Source organism: Sycon ciliatum, chromosome 6 (genome assembly GCF_964019385.1).
Source record: "Sycon ciliatum chromosome 6, ocSycCili1.1, whole genome shotgun sequence".
NCBI classification, from domain to species: domain Eukaryota; kingdom Metazoa; phylum Porifera; class Calcarea; order Leucosolenida; family Sycettidae; genus Sycon; species Sycon ciliatum.
Window position 1 is genome coordinate 20738477 of NC_088648.1, and position 21888 is coordinate 20760364.

At 44.7% G+C, this 21888-nt stretch overlaps 1 protein-coding gene across 4 annotated transcripts; it reads right to left on the minus strand.

Annotated features, from left to right (window-relative positions):
• Positions 1–45: 45 nt before the first annotated feature.
• LOC135819621 (complement component receptor 1-like protein) lies at positions 46–21163 on the minus strand. Of its 4 annotated transcripts, XM_065332862.1 has the most exons (12): positions 21094–21163; positions 20850–21004; positions 16489–16609; positions 14519–14848; positions 11321–11539; positions 10660–10815; positions 9869–10039; positions 8312–8482; positions 7335–7505; positions 3835–4014; positions 3204–3389; positions 46–2228 (listed from the first exon to the last, which is right to left on the minus strand). In XM_065332862.1, exons 3-12 carry the CDS (start codon positions 16571–16573, stop codon positions 1270–1272), a joined length of 2628 nt encoding a protein of 875 aa, XP_065188934.1. In that variant the 5' UTR covers positions 16574–16609; positions 20850–21004; positions 21094–21163; the 3' UTR covers positions 46–1269. The 4 variants fall into 4 exon arrangements, with proteins under 4 accessions (XP_065188934.1, XP_065188933.1, XP_065188935.1 ...); XM_065332861.1 differs by having other exon boundaries at positions 20850–21142; XM_065332863.1 differs by lacking the exon at positions 7335–7505 and having other exon boundaries at positions 20850–21142.
• Positions 21164–21888: the final 725 nt, after the last annotated feature.

Consider the following 21888-nt stretch of genomic DNA (forward strand, 5'->3'; position numbering starts at 1 on the left):
ATAAATGAGGATGTGTAGTTTAAAAAAAAGCATGTATACTTATGATTGGATGATTGTATTTTATTTTATTATTTTACCTGGGCATTCCCAACAGACCCTAAGGTCTTCTTACAGGGTGCCCAAGGTGAATGAATTTGTGAAGTTCCTGGCGAAATGAATTGGGGATATGATTTGTGCAAAGGGATTCGGGAAGCTCATTAAAGCGGTCAGCACCAATGATGTATGCTGATGGATGAGGAATGTTTACTTATGAATGAATGGTATGTCCGGACTTATGCATGAATGAATGGTATGTCCGGACTTATTCATGATTGAATGTGAGATATGTACTTATGTATGAATGATAATGTACTTATGCATTATTGATATGTGCTTACCTACATGTACATGTGCATAATGTATGCATGAATGACTGCTAGATATTTGGCGTAACAAGGAAGGCAAACAAGATTGATGTGCATGGATGTGATACTTGAAGCATTCACTTAGCGCAGGCGAAGAAAATGGTGGCTCATGCTGCTAGCCGCAGGACACAGCAAATTGAGAGAAGGAAATGCACAGCAAATTACGAAACTCGATAGAAAGAAACGACAGAAGACACAGACCACCATAGGACTGCAATCGTATAATTATGTCAAAGGAGGCTGACCGACATATTCAATACGAACTTGGTGACAGAAACGGGGCAGTTATTCTAGCTGGATAGAATTAGAAAACAATCAGAAAGTGCATGCTTCAAATACAAAGAGCCTGGGCCTTGGGTGGGAAATTCCATGCTGCCATCAGGCCGGCTATAACACCTATTGCTCATCACTTCTTTTTCAGATTTGGTATCATGGAAAGTTTGGGAACCCGCTCGATAGGCGAAAGCCTTTGGGGGATAAAAAATACAAATTATGGGGTGCGCCTGCACATAAGTAAAGTAAATGAAAAATGCGCCTGCAGATGCCCATGTCAGTATACGTTTAGGCTTTGTGAAATTGCAAACAGACAAAGAGAAGTGTTGTGCAAAGCCATGCTCCACCCCAGCTGGATCAGTGACGGCAGATTGAAGCGACGAGCGTAAACTTCATCGCTATTCTTGTTCTGCTTCTTGTCACGTAGCCAACCAGGAAATCACTTTCATCTTTACCTTCTGATATTCCAAAAACAAAACAAGCCACTAAAGTCGATCGAGGCCCCGGCTGTGCAGCATCTGATGGTTGTGTGATATTCAGTAAAGAAAGAAGAGAGGGAGTTTGGTCCGTCTCCCTGCGCAAGGACTCTTAATTAAACCTTCATATTCACATAAACGCCATCTTTCGCTGCAGAGCCTCCGTGACTTATTCCAGTATCGGCGGAGTTGGTCTTCACAGTCGGTGTAAGAGCCATCGGCGAATTGGTTGTCTTCTTCTTGTTCGTTTCGTCGCGTGGCGTTTTCTTCTTCAAGTCGACCATAGTGTAGGACTGCACCCGCACAGCTGTCGTAGCAGCAGTAGCTGCGCTGACGTTCGGGCAGGGTTGCAGTACGGTAGGTGTGTACGACGAGATGCGCTGCGGCTTGCTAGGAGCACTGACGCTGTCTCTCTTCCGCACGGCTGCGTGAGGCACGCCGTCATCTGCTTGTCCACCTGTTGGCATTGTTGTCATCGTTTCCTGGTCCACATCATACTTTTCGTAATCATCAGCATGTGAATTCTCTGCCTCAGGAGGTGCATTGCTCTTGGCTGTTGCTTCCGACTGCTGGCGAGGTGCGGCTACGGGTGGCATAATGCAATCGGATACCGCCAGAGTCTTCATGATGTCATCGAGATCGTCGTTCAAATGCGGATCAGCGTACATATGCTCATCTTGGCCATCGTCGCTGACCAGATTCTCCATACTGCCCAGGTGCCTGCCAATGGGTGTGCTGGGCACGATTCCGCTCGGTCGACTCTGGTCTGAGAGGCTACTCGCGCCGGCACTAATGCAGTTGTTGCGAGGTACCGAGTCCGATGATACGATAGGGCGGTCCTTACGCTTGCTTGATAAATTGGACATCATATCCGTGGGTTGCGCATATTGCTCTCCAGGCACGTCCGGCTCTTCCTTGGCGTTTGTTTGGCCAGAGTCCAGCATGTCTTGGCTACGAGACCTATTGCGAGAGAGTATGAAGCAAAGCGGTAGAAGCAAGGCGACCAGTACCATGACCACCATCACGACTATGACGGATAGACTGGCGGGCTGGGATACCCAACTGACCTGCTCCTCTGTAGAGTGAAGCAAAAAATACACACAAAGAAGAGTGCTCGTTTAGTAGAGTTCAAACAAATCTACGCGCATCGATCAGGGATACATTCTGTGAAACATTTGGAAAGCGAAAAAAAAATACTGATTTTGCACACGGATATTTGTCGGGTATTGACACTATCCAACAGGACAGGAACCCACTCGGGACTATATGCAACTCAGAGTTTAGTGCTGATAGAACAGTCCAACACTAACATAGCCACGATATTCGCAAGTCAGAACTTACAGCAGATAGCACAATACTGATGAGTGGTACTGCAAATAAACGACCTCGTGTGGAGCTCCATCACAGCCCGAATGTACAAGACAACAGCTTTCCAACGTGGATTTTATGAAAACGACGACAGAGAGTCTTCCTTTTTCAATTTTAGTCCTTTGTTCTCCTTCTACGGCAGCTGTTCTTGGTTAAGGTGGGCAAACTGAGCAACTACAGAGTGCGTTACTCACACTCGGTGGTTGCTCACCCATGTTGTTTTTACCGAAGACACAAGCTACTCGTAAGAAGAGTGGAGAGAAGTAGCAGGCCAACACAACAATGGGAAGAGTAGGGGCTCCAAGAAGGAACCTGTGCTGGTGAGGCAGGCCAACAATTCCGACCTGTGGACTGGTCTCTGCGGTACCATGAGCTTGCGCACCATGCGAGTTTATGGCAAGAGGAGAGAAGACAACGTGGAGATGGGATTATTGGGAACCCACGACACAGGCAAAACCAGTATAATTACCACAGTTGTAGGCATGTGCACTTTCAGAAAAAAATAAAAAAATAAAAAAGTTATATTCACTGAAGAGCGGAACACGAAAATCGATTTTGAATAATATAAAAAATCCTTTAAAATTCCATTAACTCGTTGTTATCTGGCCATGTCTGCATCTATTATACTCTTTATTGCACTTATACATGTATAATTATAGCCTCTTAACAGTAAGCATCTCACCAGTCGCCTTCTTCACACAAGCCGGTGCTAATCCAGTCCAATTGCCGTCCATCTTACACTTCTGTGTTCGCGAGCCCTCCAGTTCGTAGTCATCATTGCAGTAGTAAAAAACCTCCCGACCGGCAAGTGGAATGTAGCCAATGATCTCGCCATTCGGAGGTGCTTCCTGCTTCCTGCACTTGGCCTCTGTGACGTCACATGGAATAGCGGACAACATACATCCACGAAATACAAAAAAAGGATGACATGTGGTCTGTTGATTGAATTATTATGTGGTGAAATATAGAATCGGTTTACAGCCGATGCGCCCGCATGAGCAATGCGTACGATACCATGTGTAATAGAATACATCATGCAAGTTCAAAGGCCAACCAATCCGCGTGTGTCTATTGTTTCCACTGCATTTAGTGTTTACCTGACAACATGAGGACGTGGCATGATTTTTTTTAACTCTTACTGCAGCCTCTGAAGATCCTTCTGAGCCAACAGTTCCGCAAAGATGTACTCTTTTTTGCATAGAGACAGGCCCAAAGTAGAGAGGAAACTGTACAGAAAATACCCCATACCCAATACCCAACAATTGGCAATTACAGTGGTCAATCACGCACTCGTGGTTTGGTAGGAATATTACCTTCACACTTCCCCGGGGGGTTGGACCAGCTTCCACTCGGCATGCACTTCGACGGCTCTGCCTGCGTGCTTCGGTATCCCTCTTTGCACGTGATGTTGAATGCACTGTGAACATCCAGTCCGTCCAGCAAGAGGTATCCATTCTCTGGTTGCGCAGGTGCTTGACAGTGTATATGTATTTCTGAGCATATGCATACGGATAGTACGGGGACGGCAATGAAAAAGTCGACAGCCAGTAGGACATTTAACATAACATAATTATTATTGTAGAAAGGAAAAGGAAAATGGATACGAGTTAAGAGTAACTCTCCATCACTGTAACCAGATACTATAATTATACAGTCAGAAAGTGCAATAACTAGGCACAAAACTGACAGAGTACTGAGATATCTTCGATATTTATGACCCACCCAAGTTGAGTGGTGTGCTGCTTTGCTGCTTCGAATTGTAGTTAGACCGCTTTGTCAAATATCCTACTGGTCTCGTCATAGTCCAGTTACAATCGACATTCTTTGTTCCGTTGGGACTGTAGCTTGTGCTCATTTTCGTTGCGCTTGCCTTCCCCTCTTTGGTCTTTCCATAACCTTGAACCTTCCAAGTTGGAAGGCTGTCGGTTATCGCTACGGAGATGTGTTGAAGCTAGGTGTCAGGACGTCTAATGTCTCAGTACTCTGTCAGTTTTGTGCCTAGTTGTTGCACTTTCTGACTGTATATAGTATCTGGTTACAGTGATGGAGAGTTACTCTCAGCTCGTATCTATATTTCCTTTTCCTTTCTACATTTATTATTAGCTCAACATCCGAGTTTATAACTATTATTATGAATTTCAGTGTTCAAAAAACCTATATTCGTATGTGCAAATATGGTTTATTGCTCCGACTCCAGTTTCATGCCTACATCTATTTGAAAGGTAACGCGGTCCGTTTACACAAAGGCACACAATGAAAACGTTGTGCAAATTCCGTTGTGACTCAGGGTTTCATGGCTGAACCAATCATCAGACAACGAACGGTCCGTTTAGGAATTCATCATGGCGTGAGCAGAGGATTCACCAGGTCAATTTTCTCCTTAGAAATTGGGAGCAGATGGTTTTCCAGTGGTGTTGGGACTGCCACAAGCCTCCCTCGACAGGCAAATCATCATTCACCGTTTCAATCTTTCTCATCGCTTATCCACCAGAATATCGTACAAGAAAGATTAGATAGAATGGAAATACAATAAACGCCATCACCAGGGGTCAACTTAATTGTGGAGCAAGAGTGATCGTCCTCTCAGGAAATTTCCTAAGCTTTCCGCAATATTCCACCTGCACACGGTGAGGTGCGCACAATTACCCGGCTACCTGAGTTTAAGCATGCATGTGTGCCATACGCCTGTAGGGAGTAGTTCGAGCTACTGCTGATCACTCTGCTCTCCCTCTCCGTACAGTTCAGTAATCCTCACGTAGTATTACAGACACATCGTACTCTCCCCCCCCCCCCCCCCACCGTTTACTCTCAATTGTTAGTATCCTAATCTTGTACTATCCTCTTCCACTGCTACTTCTAGGCTAAGCTTTCGCCATCATTTTATTGGGTCGTCATCCTGTTTGAATATGCGAAGTAAGAATAGAAACCATTCATAAAAAAACCCGTGGCCGTCCACCATTGCGGTGGATAGATACGATTCGGCACGACCTGAAGGCAGCGGATCTCTCCGAGGAGAGCGCTCTCCAAGCTGCAGCAGATAGACTAACTTGGCTTGACACTGTTGACAGATGCGTCGACTCTGCTCCTGTCTAATAGGTTCAGGGAAGATGCGAGCTGTGTATATAATTATTATTATCATTATTATTAGGAATGGGTTTGCTCCCACACTGGAGCTCGCGCTATTTCGCCGACTTGACTTGATATTTTAATGACTCACGACTGCCACCCGGAGCACAGGAGAAGTCCATCGAACCTTCGACTCGGCAAACCTGCAAGAAAGCACCACTCCCTGCTCAATACACTGACTCACGCTGCTATCTGGTGTTCACGAGGTGTTTGGCGCGCTGTAAACGGAGCGTCTCTGTAAGTTTGTATCCCTTGTGATGTTTGTGCCTGGAGAGCACTATATAAGTGGTGCTCTTCAGGCACAATCTTCCTCAGCCTACTCAAGCTCAACTGATGAGGGGTGAATTCCCCGCAACACTGTGTATTGAGCAGGGAGTGGTGCTTTCTTGCAGGTTTGCCGAGTCGAAGGTTCGATGGACTTATTGTGTGCTCAGGATGGCACTCGTGAGTCAGTCAAATGTCAAGTCAAGTCGGGGAAATAGCGCGAGCTCCAGTGCGGAAGCAAATCCATTCCTAAAAAATCATCGCCGAAGTCGCAAGCACTATTTCGTATCATTGTTATTACTATTAGTATTATGTCTCCTTTTAATATTCACTTCTTTCGAAGGCGATAAGCCAGACCCACCGGGAAATATTTCCATGGGTGGGACAGCAAAAAGAAAGTGAAAAATAAAAAAAGTTAAAAACCAAAGGGACAAGAAATAGGGGAAGGAAGAGGAAGAAAGGAAAGAAACTCAATCCGAACTCCAACATCAAATCAAAAATAAAGAATTTGCAGCGACAGGCAAAGGACATCAACCAATGAAGGGAGTAACAAAGGATTATCTGTATCAGTCGTTATTCAAGTATCTTGGCTATTGAACATGAAAACGCAGCAGATGTGCATCTACATGTTAAGGACAGTTCTTAGAATTTTAACCGAACCTTGGATAGCCTCCTGTTATTATTATTATTATTATCATTGTAGAAGAGAAAAGGACATATGGATACGAGTTAAGAGTAACTCTCCATCACTGTAACATGATACTTTATACAGTCAGAAAGTGCAATAACTAGGCACAAAACTGACAGAGTACTGAAACATTCGACGTCCTGACACCTAGCTTCAACACATCTCCGTAGCGCTAACCGACAGCCTTCCAACTTGGAAGGTTCAAGGTTATGGAAAGACCAAAGAGGGGAAGGCAAGCGCAACGAAAACGAGCAAAAGCTACAGTCCCAACGGAACAAAGAATGTCGATTGTTACTGGACGATGACGAGACCAGTACGATATTTGACAAAGCGGTCTAACTACAATTCGAAGCAGCAAAGCAGCACACCACCCAACTTGGGTGGGTCATAAATATCAAAGATAAGTAAAGAAAGGGAAGCTTTGCGAAAACGAATTGTACAATTGCGCTTGCCTTCCCCTCTTTGGTCTTTCCATAACCTTGAACCTTCCAAGTTGGAAGGCTGTCGGTTAGCGCTACGGAGATGTGTTGAAGCTAGGTGTCAGGACGTCGAATGTTTCAGTACTCTGTCAGTTTTGTGCCTAGTTATTGCACTTTCTGACTGTATAAAGTATCATGTTACAGTGATGGAGAGTTACTCTTAACTCGTATCCATATGTCCTTTTCTCTTCTACATTTATTTATGGCTCAACATCCGAGTTTCATATTATTATCATTATTATTATTATACGCTCACTTTCGCACGTCGGTAGTCTTGTCCACCAGCCGAAACGCATACACTCCACCGTACTGTTGCCCACCAGTCGGTACCCATGTGAGCAGTTCACATCAACTCGCTGTCCAATATCAGAGTATTTATCAATTAGGTCAGAGCTGTGAGGGATGCTTGGAGCTGGACACCTAATGGCTGTAGAAGAGGACAAAGGGGATTTAAATCAAAGTTAGGATTCTTTTTCAAAACTGTCAACCCCTTTAAAGGTGATTGTGTGTCGTTCCCTACGTGGGAGATCGCGCTTTGCCTGCCGAATAAAAATTCTCATTTGATCTTAAAAAGGTTTTGGGAAATTTCAGCTTATTCCTGTGCACTTGCTCTTTACCGCTTTGCAGGTGATATATAATGCGAACACATTTGGCAACAAGACCTTCTGTGCTTTTGGCCATACTGTGCATCAGAGACTGAGCATTTCCCCACATCGCTTCAGAAGGACTGAAAATTGCATGACTCTTTCATACTTCATAGTGCACGAATAAAATAATCTGTGCGCTTACGATCGTAAGACAAGCCATCAAGGTCGAGTTCCAGGCGAATTATTGGTTGCGTTGTAGCTGATTTGAGCACGCATACTGAAGTAATATTTCACTTATTAGAATTTTTGGCGCGTTGCCTATTCAAAAAGCCATGACGCTATGGCAATTGCAGTTGGTCAAGGGGAGAAGTGCCACATAAAGCATTTTGAAGTCTCTCGAAAGGAATATGGAATATGGGTGGGGGGGGGGGTAGAGGGGTACTAATCAAACAATAATTCATCGCTTGCCACTTGAATCTATCTCGCCAGTTTTCCTTTCTCTGTATCCACTAGATTAAGGTGCATTGAAACAATGTGTTGAAGTGAAATTCAATAAAGGCCGTGACCAGAGGTTAATGGTGGGGCACGAGTGCTCGCCTTCTCAGGCAATTTGAAAAGCTCTCCGGAATATTCCTTCCGCACTCACTTTCGCACGTCGGGAGGCTTGTCCACCCGCCAGAACCCTCGCACTCCACCGTACTGTTGCCTACCAGTCGGTAGCCATGTGAGCAGTTCAGGTCAACTCGCTGTCCAATATCAGAGTATTTATCAATTAGACCTGCGCTGTGAGGGATGCTTGGAGCTGGACACCTAATGGCTGTAGAATAGGACAAAGGGAATTTAAATCCAAGTCAGGATTCGTTTTCGGAATTTGCCCAACACCTTTTAAAGGTATTCACGAATTGAGGGAATGAAAAAGGGAAAAGTCTGAAGAAAAAATGACTCTTGCCACCATGACACGAACCAGGCAGGGGCCTTACCTTTAAGATACTATGTTGGCAAATTAAGCTCATCCCGGTACACTTTCTCTTTACTGGTTTCCAGGTGATCTACTGTGCGAATGCATTTGTCAACAAGACCTTCAGTGCGTTTGGCCATATTGTGCATTTGCGCACATCGCCTCAGAAGGTCTGCTACTTTCATAACTCTTTCGTTATTTTGAAGTACACGAATAGAAACAATCCGAGCGTTTCCCCCATCCGGTTGCGTTTGGCTATCTACAGTTGTCATAGCATTAGGGCTTTTTGAACAGATGATACGTTTGAGCACGCATGTCAATCTATTCTTACCATTTTCCATGTGTTACCTGTTCACAAAAGCCCTAATGCTATGACAACTGTATATATAGCTAAGTAGAGAAGTGCCAAATAGAACCGTGAAATTTTTAAGTTTCTCGCGGGCACTCCGAAATAAGACAAAATGGCTTCATGACTCAATTTGCAATGCAACTGAGAAGGACTCCTACTCCGAGGACGTCTCTAGCCCTGTATCTTGCTGGCATCGAAAAAGGCCAATGTGGACTACTCAGAAGTCAGGGATGGGAACTTCGACCTCAAAATGCAAAAAAACAGAAGATTAGGGTATCACAAAACTGAAGACCTTTGGATTCAGGAAACATCACTTCACAACTCCAAACTCCAAAACGGTCTCTTCACTGCAATTAAAATCCAAAATTACATTTCACAAAATTTTCGGGCCTGTCCCATCATCAGGGTACCGGTACTGAACCTGATGATGGGACAGGCCCGAAAATTTGGTGGAATGTAATTTTGAATTTGAATCGCAGTGAAGAGACTGTTTTTGGAGTTTGGAGTTGTGAAAAGTGAAGTTTCCTAAATGACAGTATAATTATATTGTGTAAGTGGCTGCGTTGGAGTTTGCGGAAAATTAGAAAACTTTACCTTTGGATTCGTCAAACCAATTCACAATGGCAGGTTGGCATTGGCGTTGATTCATTTCCAAAGATACAGGTTGGGCGAATGAAGAAGGGGGGGAGGGGAGGTGCTATTCAAACAATAATTCATTTTTGCCATATTCTTTCTCCTCACTTTTCCTTTTACTGTATCCACTAGATTGCATAGATTCATTGTGTCAGAGCGGCATTGAATAAACGGCGCAATGACCAGGGGATAATGGTGGAGCAAAAGGCTCACCCTCTCGGGGAAATCCCCGAAGATTTCCTGATAAGTTCACCTGCACTCACCTTCACACGTCGGTAGACTTGTCCACCCGCCGAAACGCGTACACTCCACCGTACTGTTGCCCACCAGTCGGTAGCCACGTGAGCAGTTCACTTCAACTTGCTGTCCAATATCAGAGTAATTATCCATTAGGCCGGCGCTGTGAGGGATGCTTGGAGCAGGACACCGAATGGCTGCAAAATTGCAAAGTGGATTTAAAACCAAGTCAGGATAATTTGACTACACTCCTGTGCTATACAGGTAATACGTGTGAGAAAACAAAGAGGCAACACGACCATCAGTGCGTTTGACCATATTCTGCAGCAGACATTGAACATTTGTGCACTTCGCCTCGGGAAGGTTCATGAGGTAATACATGAATTAAATAATTTGGGCAAATCACAAGCATAGCCACAATGCCATTCGAACGGTCAGTTGCTTTGTACGTGGCATCACTTTTAATGTCAGCAGGCATGCAACTCTAGTCATTAGGGTTCTTGGCGCAATACCCGTCCAATAGGTAGCATAATGCCATGCCAATTACAGAGCCTCGTAGGGAGAAGCCACAACTGTTGTTGGTGAAGTCTCTCGCAGGCACTATCTACTAAGACAAAATGACATCATTGCTCAATCTGCAAATGAATCTCAGAAAGAATTCCATCCCGATTAGGCCTCTTTGGCGCCTTGGTGCAGTCGAGTGGGCCAGATATGCAATAACCTTGAGAGATTGAAGGGAATTTGCTGATCAAAGCGCTAATGACTGGGGTTTCTCATGACCGAATAGCTTTAAAGGGATTCGGCGAAACAAACTCACGCTGACAAGCTGGCTTCGGCGTTGTTTCCGTATCCGAGATGCAGGTGATCTGTGCATTCCCAACTAACTTGAAACCTACATCGCACTTGGCCATGTAATAAGGGGAAGTACCGAGAACCTGTCCATCGGGCAAACGTGGAGCATGACAATTGTTTACTGCATTTCGAGGGACGACAAACAAGAAACATATACACAATACTTCTCAAATGCACAGTTACACATCCATCACATCTTCACATGATCACAGGGCACACATTAATGAACGCAGTGTTTGTGTAGTCCTCAATGTCAAAGGTTACAAGACCATCAATCCAAGACTGATGACCAAGACATTCCACGGTTCCCATGAGATCCAGTCAGACACAGTATCCTCAACCGTGGTTAACGCCACCACTCTCAGACATCAGGGAGAAGATACAGAACTGAGCTAGATGAGTAGATCTTGACCATAAAAAGCTGAAATTCTCGTTCACTGCATCCGTGTTTCCCTCTTGCTAAGCGACGAGTTCTCAATTCACTGTGGCCCGTGGCAAAGATGAAATACGCACCAGCATTCAAACAGCACTTGAGCCTGGTACCCTCTGTTTCTTAATCATACTCCGAGACCATCCCACTATATCTGGCTACACTGCGAACATATCAAACTTTGAAAATACTTTACCATTGCATGTGTGACTTGAGGATGGATCCCAGGTAGCTGGAACGGGTATGTCGCCGGGTTGTTTCACATAATGTGAACGACTGGCACGATGGCTAGGGCCGTGAAGTCGGTAGCCGATGTTGCACGCGTAGAAGGCCTCTGATGGGAACACAAGTCCTGATGGATACGTGATAATGCCATTGGTGATCGGAGGCAAAATTGGACAGCTGTTGGTGAGATCTAGAAATTAGTAGCACAATGCGCAAACAATTTGTCTTTAAAGGTAGAGTGTTACAAAACAATCTCGAACCAATGTTTTCATTCAGTCACACAGACAACAGGCGGGCTATGGTAGTATGATTGTGCATGTGACAGTGATCACTGGTTCTCAGTTCACTTATCTATTTCGAAGGCAATAACACAAAAACATACAGTTAATCTAGCCAGACAAATTTCCAATGGTAAACAGGAATGTATACTAACGTCTGTGTGCAAAAAAGAAAATATTTAGACTACTAGGAGGAACCATGTAACCAACAAAAGGTGACATTTAAAGGAATATACCTTCAAGCAGCCGAGCCTGACGGTAACAAACCCAGACACTATGTTGCACAAGTGCACCCGCCAAACAATTTAGCTGACACACACACACACACACACACACCATGCACCATAATATACCATGGAAGCCATTTGCAACAGAAGCACTCAAATCTGCAAATGCACTGGTTGTGCAAAAAAACACAGAAAAGATCAGGATGAAACAGGTGAAAACTGGCTCCAGATGTGCAGAAATAAATAAATAAATAACTGCCGAATCAACATACCATACACACGCCCACATACCAGGAATCAGCGAGGGATAGGGTGCCAGAATATATTTGTCGTAAAAGTTCATCTTTATGAAGCTTACTTCAAAGCCCACTGGGTCTGACATACATGTACTCACCGCCCCACAATTCAGGAGCTACATCTACACCTTGATCCTTGAGGGTGCTCATAATTTTATTTTATTTTTCGATAGGGAATTCCCCAAAAACTGGAGGCCTTAGGAGTTGACGGATTATGCTAATATTTTCGTTAAATTATGCTTTTCGCGTTGCTGAAAAATTGCAGAATTATGCTATTTTTATACTAAAAGTTATCATATTATGCATATGCCGCATTATGCTCACATATGCTGTTAATGTATATGATGGTTCTGTGCAAAATAACAGGGGAATTTTTTTGTAGAGGGCATTGTACTGTAGTAGCAAAAGTTCAACGGGGTCAACGCACCGTCCGACCTAGCTACGACCGTCACTGATTGTAGTGGACTGGACATTAGGCATGGGCGGGTAATGCTTGTTATTTGCTGCGATAATGCTAAAGGCAATGCTCATAATATGAGGATATAATGCCACTTATAATGCTCACACTACTCCATAATGCCAGTTTGAAAGTTAGAAAAGTCGATTTAAGAAGGCCGTCTTGGATCAAGGCCAAAGCGTAGAAGAAAAAACTTAAACAGCAGTGAGCATAATGTCTGAAACAATCCACTGAGACATAAACCTACGACTTCCTGGTCCATCTACTTGTACTTGTACTTGTAGAACATGTCATGTACAACTGTATTGTTTGTTTGTTTGGCTTTATTTAGAGTGGAGTTCCAAAACGGGGCCTAAGCCTAATGACAATCGTCCCACTGATAATAAGAGAAAAGAAAAATATATAAAAAATGAGCGGACGAACAGAACAGAGAAGAAGATAGTTAGATAACTAATATGAGCACGGCAGCAGGGGAAAAATAGTCACAAGCACGGCAACCGGGAAGAAAGGAGTGAGTGAGTGAGTGAGAGAGAGAGAGAGAGAGAGAGAGAGAGAGAGAGAGAGAGAGAGAGAGAGAGAGAGAGAGAGAGAGAGAGAGAGAGAGAGAGAGAGAGAGAGAGAGATAGAGAGAGAGAGAGAGAGGGGGGGGCATTGAAGCAGATGAGCTCATCCTAGTTGACAGTACTATCTAACAGAAAGGCCAGGCTTAGCGATTTGAGAGTGTAGCGCTTTCTTTCGAGGCGTGCTGTGTCTGGGAGCTGGTTCCACTGGATAGCTCCAGCATGGTTAATGCGCTTAGCTGAGGATGCAGTGGGGGACACAGGACTGATGAGTAACTTGCTGCTCCCTCCTCGTGTTCGGAAAGAGGGACTATGGGTGAAAAAGTTTGCAAACAGAGTACTTGAAAATTTGTCCAGGCAGTGCCAAATGAATACAAGAATGGGCATGTGGGTGTATATGCTGAGGGTATGGGCGTTCATGCATTCAAGTAAGGGAGCAGTGGGAGTCCGAGGGGCTGCGGGCGAGCCGCACGTTTGAACAAACTATTTAGGCACTTATCCTGAAAAGACGATAAGAAAGGGGCATAGGCAGCAGACGCATAGTCAAATTCTGACAATACAAAGGACCTGAAAAACTGAACACGGCAAGAAAAAGGCACTGCTGCACTTCGATTTAGTAGCCCAATCTTAGCGGCAACGCGGCGTGCAACATGGCTTATCATGGTATGGAATTTGATGCGAACAGGCGGGTTATTCCAATTTTATGCAATTCGTATGCAATTTGCTTCGAATTATGCGACTATTCGATTTGGTAGGAATTAACGAGGCAGGCACAGTGGGTTGGTCAAAGACCATGATTGAGATACGAAAGGTACCTGGTTCTAGTCCTGCCTGGGAGCGGTTTTTCCAGCCGTGCTGCTACCCACAGTCAACTGGGAACTTGTGGCCAGGCACAAGGGGTACATGGATGCAGCTAATGGGGTCGTTCTCGGCACTTGTGCCAGTGTTTATGAAACTTATCCACTCACCCCCACCGTTAGGCGCTGCATTTGCCTCTAGGGTTTACCAGGTGTTAGCGGCCGTTGGGAGTTCCCTTCGGGAACGGACACGATAATTTACTTTTTTACTTTTTATGCGAAAAATTATGCTAGCATAATCCGTCAAGGCCTAGGAGGCCTTCTTACGGGGTCCGCAAGACTTTTACGTAATGCATGTCGAAATGTGCCATGGGAATAGGGATGCAGCAGTGCGAATAGGTACTATGATACTATGAATTTTTACGGAAAACTCGGTCTAACCGAGCCTCACGGAACCGTGGAATTTATCTTCAGGCTCATAGAAACTAGAACTGTATTCGACTCATACGACAACAATGTACATGACTGTGTATTAGTGCCAGTAGAGTACCAACCTGCGGCCTCAGGCTTGTTGAACTTGCAGATCGTGACGTTGGTGCTACTGCATGTTGGTCCTGGATAGCAATGACGGTCTCTTCCAGTACTTGAATACAACCATGCTGATACGCTGTTTCCAGGATGCGCTGCGGCTATGTGCGCAAGGAAAGCGAGCAAGCAATTCCTGTTTGTACCGCTAAGGTCGGTGGAGTTGATCAGGGCAAAGCTGACGTCTGTCAATATTGTCCTGCACTTATGTCCGGCTGCAGTTGTGCTGTTGTACTTTGTAGACCAGTCCAAACCACTGATGTAGTATAGACCAGTTGGGGAGTTGCAGTTGAAATGTTCTGAAAATAACCAAAGACAGTGATACAAAAAATGGTGCGATTTCAATCGTCGTGTCTGAACTTCATCGGCATCACTCCTGTTAGTATGTTAGTGAGGCTTTCCCTGTGTTGGCTTTGGTCCGTGCTGCATTAACTCTTTTGAAATCCTTTACATGCATGTATACTGTGTCTTGTAAGCCCACAGTAAAAATATAACGCCAGGACCCTTCCAGGTTTGCTGAAAATATCATTACCCTTCCAAAAAACATGTAGTGCATGTACCGTAAAGTCCGGAGCAAACGCCCACTTCGCAGCAAACGCCCACCCCAGCGGGTCCATACTATTTTCGTATTTTTCAGGTCAATATAGTTGTAAACAACTGGCATGAAGGTCGAATGCGTACGAGAACGATTGTAATGCCTACAAACTGCCTATGTCCTACCAGGACTCTGTGCAAAAGCGATTGTCATCATCTTCCTGCAAAGAAATAACTTCTGTCGAGATTTCCTTTCATTCGATAAATGTGTCCTCTTTGTGGTAGTTCGTTCTCCATGTGGTACCAGTAATGCCGTAGAAATTTGTGCAGTGCCACGATGTCGCGCTGTCAGGAATAATTGTTCTGATGAAGCGTCAGTCGACGACTTGACTGGTCCCAATATGGCAGTTGCAAGTCGAACAGGGTATGTCACAGAAGCTACACCTACAAAGTCGCTGCTAACTTGTTGAAAACTCCGAAGTGCCCAAGAAAAACACTTGCCTTTGGGCGTTGTGTGATCTCTAAATGATGGCTTGAAACACCGTCAGAAGTGTATTTGGTTCCTTCAATACTCTGTTCTTCGCTACCTTGTTATTCGGAAGAAAACCCGTTCGGATTTGCGAAATAAAACAACCATCATTATAAAATCACTACGAGCTAGCTCGTGGCTAGTGCCCAAAGAGGTTTTGAAACCAGGAAAGTGGACATAGTTTACCGTAGCAAAGTGCTCTTCCCGCTACGGTGTGAGATGCACTTTCGTACAGTAGGGGTGACAGTGCATGGGGTCAGTGTGTACAGGCCAGCAGATCTTGCAAAAATGGGGTGGGCGTTTGCTCCGGACTTTACGGTACTTGTACGTGATTCTTTTTGATCAATAGAGAGGTTCCACATAACGTAATTATTCTAATTTTAAGTTAGCAAAAACGAGTCAATCTTTGGAAAGTCTTAGTGTTTACTAAACTGCATGCGCATGTGTGTTCCACCATACCAAGAGAACATGAAAACAGTTTTCATGTACTCTTGACCATACGAAGTTTTCTAATCACGTACTGAGCTACCCTGGGCAACTCCGAACGCGGCAGTGTACGACCCGATCGACCTGGGGAGAGAAACATAAATTTGTACCCCAATCCACTTACGGACCAGCTACGTTATCAGAGCCCTATCTACGTACTCTCCGTAGACAACTTTCCGTAAGTGGAGTGCAAACTCGCGAATTCACGGGTTTTTCCCGCCCACTAACGTGAAGTTGCTCAACTTTACGTAGCGCGGAACCTCTCTAATACCTACATGTATGTACGGGCAAGGCTTCGGATTGATTGCACAGCCTCCCCCGTACACTACAGTATGAATCCCACCTTTCTCTGATCCAATACACCAGTGCATGTTCCCAGTGGATACTCACCCACATGTTGGCCAGCCGACTGAAGCGTTGTTATGCATTCTAGCAAGAGAAGCCGCAACACTACATCCCGAATACTCAGTGACATACTGACAGAGATCTGGGCTCTTCCGTTGACTTCTTTCTGAAACCCAGTACAAAGCAAGAAACCTTTGTCTATCACAAAGTTAGGTTGAATAAAGAAAAGAGACTGGGCCTCCCAAACCAGGCAGGCGCTCGTGGTTCATCGGCCACTCTGTTCACAAGCGCCGCGTTTCTGATTTATAACACAAACGTGCGGAACCCGCGAGAGAAGGGGACGCAGCACCTGGAGTTCCAAATAATTTTTTAATTCCTGCGAAAACGGTACAACTTTGAGCTCCGCAGGTCACATGGTTCATCTTGTGCGAACGTCCGCCGTGCTACTAGTGCAGGAATACACAGCCGAGAGAATCTAGTTAGACCTAGTGGACGTTGCAGCTACTACTAGTGGCCAGCTGCGGACTTCCGGATACGTGCGAAACTTAGTAATTAGTTACCGTATAAGTACTCAAATCTGTGGACAGCAACTGTTTCGTTCTGTTAGAGCTCCTCAGCACAGCTCAGAGGACCGAAGCGCAGCTCTTTGCAATGAAATACGTTTCCGTGAAGCAAAGCATTTTTATAAAGAGCTGCATTTGGATTGATTTTTATAATTGATTTTGGTTTTGGATTGATTTACTTTTTATTTCATTTTCTTTTTCATTTAACTTGCCATATTTTGCGTGTGCATTTTTGCCTTCTTGTTCTTTTATTCCATGGCTGATAGCCCTCATTCATAATATTGGTTGACACCATGTCATTCATGAATTGAAAATAATAATAATAATAATAATAATAATAATAATTTGAAACTCGGATGTTGAGCCATAAATAAATGTAAAAGAGAAAAGGACATATGGATACGAGTTTAGAGTAACTCTCCATCACTGTAACATGATTATATATACAGTCAGAAAGTGCAATAACTAGGCACAAAACTGACAGAGTACTGAGACATTCGACGTCCTGACACCTAACTTTAACACATCTCCGTAGCGCTAACCGACAGCCTTCCAACTTGGAAGGTTCAAGGTTATGGAAAGACCAAAGAGGGGAAGGCAAGCGCAACGAAAACAATAATCAACGCAATAAATAGAGTAAGCTGCGCACTCAGTACAAACACCATAAGCAAAACTTGTTTTCATGTAAATAAAGACCTCCTCCTCCTCATCAACATCAACAGCCATTGGAACGTCAAAGGGAGCATCATCGCAGCAGGCAGTGCCAGTAACGGACGTGCCTTTGGTATTGACATCTACATCGGCCTCGTCTGGATTGGCAGTAGCGGCAAGGAATGTCAGGTCGGTTTCATTGTCACGTAGTTCCAAAGTATGTACTGGTTCTAGTAGCGTTGTTAGGGTGTATGAATCTTCTGTTGCCAACCATCTTGTTCAGAATAGTGATTGTCGTTCTAGTTATGCTGATGATTGCTTTTCTGTTTGGTCTCGTTCACGTAGTCAAAGGTATTTGCGTGTATTGGAGTCTATCTACATTTTTCCACCAAGCCGATTTTGTGTAGGCAGAAAAAGAATTTGTTTACGTTGAAATTATTTGTGAATTTAGATCAGTAGTTCTCGTTTGTGGTTGCATGGTAACTTTCTAGTGGTGAATTTATCGCATCTGTTGTCACCTGATATCGTTGAATGGTGTAATGTTTCTTTCAGCTCTCATTTTATCGCGCTAGTTAGGGTCTAAATTATTACTTGCATTGTGCGTATATATATTGAGTTAAGAGCTATTGCTGATTTGCCAGTAATCCTCTGATGAGATGGCGACGAAAACGTTTAGGAACAAGCTTCTTTATTTACATGAAAACAAGTTTGTACTGAGTGCGCAGCTTACTCTATTTATTGCGTTGATTACATTTTTATCTCCACGGAAGCTTAATAATAATAATAGTAATAAAAAACCCGCCAAGAGTGCTCGAACTGCTCCAAGACGGCAAGAGCAGTGAGCGTTACTGTATAAGTACAAATTTTCGTTCACGAAATCTTTCCTTTCATCACTCCACGAGCAGGCTTGTTTTGTTTCGTTTTTGGTCGAGGTCTGTCACCCCGAACGTAGAAAAAAAACTTTAGTTTGGTACAAACTTTAGTTATTTCGTGCCCCCTAACGAATATAGCGAAAGTTAATTCCAAACGAAAATTTGTACTTCAGCAGCTGACGAGTACAGATTCGACAGTACCGATTCGACTCGTAGAGTAGTAAACCAGTCTGGCAGTTGACAATACAATTGCATGCATGCGGCTTGCGCTGGGTCAGAGGTGACACCTTTGAACACGTGTCATTTGACATTTCAGTCTTTTCGATGGGCACGGGATATGCATTCGCATATCGCTAGCGCGCCGCACTGCACACCCGCGATCTTGAACCGGAAATACGGCGCGGTCCGTATCCACATGAGCAAATCGGACGTGCTCCTGAATAGCCCTTTCCCAAAGATGCCAAAATATTTCGCAACCATGCCAAAACAAGTGAAAGTTGCTGAAATCGCATCCATATTTTTCAGAAAATGCTCAAAAGTTGCTGATATCGCAACTCAAAATGAGCGAGTTCTTGTGCATATTATTATATTATCATAATACTTCATAGCATCATTGCTCAGTGCTGCCACATCATACATATACTTGTGCATGGATAAACTTTGTTTTGTCAAGTACATGTTGTTGGTCGGCAGCATGTTACAAGGTGGAGGACACGGTGTTCGGAAACAGACTGTCAGTGACCTCACTACAACCATCCACAGTTGGCAGAGCCGGTTCAAATGATTGCAAGACGGGGACGTGTCATGATGATTTAATGCAATGTTTCAGCGCTTCTTGTTGAAGGGGAGCATCAGGGACACTTCGTCTCCTCCAAGGCGCTTCTCTGCTCACGGTTGCGGAAAAGTTGCGAAGTAGTTCGTGAAAATGAAGAAAGCTGCGAAAGTTGCGATTCCTTCCAAAACAACCAAAAGTTGCGAAAAAAGTGGCGAGCATCTTTGGGAAAGGGCTACTCCTGAGCTGTAGATGACATTGTATTACGCCCAGACTCCAGCAATAGGACATTAAGCGTTTCAAAATGCCCAAGATTGTCAAAATCAAGCAAACAGAACGTAAGTTATGGTGGAAATGGTGGAGTGAACTGCAATTGCGTATTTTCACGCGTTCAGTGGCACCTCAAAGGGTTAAAGCCGTATCAGAACCGACTAAAAATTGATTATGTCTAGGGTAGTTAAGCCGAGAGCCACATGTAGGTACTATAATGCATACCGTTCTTGCCAATATCATTATGACCAAGTAAGAAAACAAAAAGGCCCAGCCATTATCCTTGGCTCTCCATCCGAGTCCAACCAAGTAAGAACAAATTCTTTGCCTTTCAATATTGTAGTGGAGCAGTTTGGTGACAATTATCCGAATCCATGGTAATGCAAGCTCGTGTATTCTTCTGGCACCACAAGCTTACAAGTTCAGTACTAATTGTTAGTCCTCCGCCTAGCCTCAACATAATCAAAGTGTCCTTTGTGCGACATTCCCAACGCTAACTCACGGCAACTGTGTCCATCCTCACGCATACACTCTAAATAGTGACGTGCACCCGCTCTAGTTGGTGCAACGCTACAATTCACGAGTGAACGCAAGCAAATGCGAACAAGCACGCCAGCACGCGCACACACGCGCGCACACACGAGCGCACACACGCACCAGTGCGCACACACACGCACACACAACCAAGCGCACACACCTCAGACCTCAGACCTCAGACATGCACATCGCGGAAGCGATGATAGCGAACAGCTATGTTAGACATAGCAACTTGTGCTGGGATTACACCATTCAACAGCTTGCAAGGCTGATGTATTGACCGCCACTATTTTTAGCCTGGTATCCCCCACACAGCTGTTTGAAGTGACTTTTTCTGGCCAGTGAATCCCGATTTTTCATTTTTCCATTTTTTCTACACACACACACCACACCACATACTCCGGCATACACTGGCTGTTGGTAACCACCCAGGAGAATGAAAGAAAACTCAGGAAGAGTCCGAGAAAGAGAAGAAAGACGTGTGCGACCATAATCGTCGGGAATTGAACCCGCAACCTCTCGATTGGAAATCGACTGCACATACCACTGCACCATAATGGTCACACACACACACACACACACACACACACACACACACACACACACACACACACACACACACACACACACACACACACACACACACACACACACACACACACACACACACACACACACACACACACACACAACAGACACAGAAGGAATAATGATGTCTAGGGGCAAGCCAGAACATCTTACCTCGGCAGCTCTGGTATTCAGTAGGACATGTGTAGGTCTTTTTCGAGTGCCCAGCACACGAACTTGGGTACCTTGTGCCGGATCAAACAAGGCAAAAGTCGATCTGCGTAATCCACCCTTCTATAGTCGCACAGATTCGTCCCTTTTCAAAGATGCTGCAGTTCCCACGACAGCCAATATAAAACTAGAATCAGAGTTACTCCGAAAGGTCTAGTCCCTGCGATTTTCATCAACATTCACCTACATGTTGGACATCATAGCTCATCTTCAAAGCATCAACCTGTGAACTAACAACCAGCGATTAGTTCTTACCAGGAACATAGCCCAGTAGCATCCTTCGCAGACGCAGCCGCAACACCCCGTCACTCGGCGTCTTGATAGCAGCGGCCATACGATGAGCAGGTGCATTTCAGAGCCCAAGCTTAGTGTAACAGCTGTGTGTGTGTGGGGGGGGGGGGGGTGGTTCGCACTGAGTGCCTATGGGAACAGCAGAGTGTGATCACCTGCTGGGGTTCTTACCAGGTGTCGGGTCTGACGAAACGCACAGATGCTAGAAATGCCAGCTGAGCACAGCCCACAGTTTCCTCGGAGACAAGAATGCGATACTACTGCGAAGAAGTAAACTTGTGTGCAACCACTTGTTATCGTAGTCAACTGGTCCACAATAGTGTCACGCATGAGGAGTACCGTTAGATATTGGCGTCCGTTTTGGTACAATTCGTTTTCCCAAAGCTTCCCCTTTCTTTATCTCTGATATTGCTGACCCACCCAAGTGGGGTGGTGTGTTGTTTTACTGCTTCGAATTGTAGTTAAACTGCATTGCATTGTCATGTTATTAGCTGGTCTCATCATCGTCCTGTGACGGTCAGCATTCTTTGTTGCTGTGGGACTTAGCTTGTGCACATTCTCGCTGCGCTCACCTTCCCCTCTTCGGTCCTACAATAACCGTGAACCTTCCAAGCTGGAAGGCTGTGGGTTTGAGCACTGGAGATGTGTTAGAGCTAGGTCTCAGGTCGTTGAATGTCTCAGTAGCCTGTCA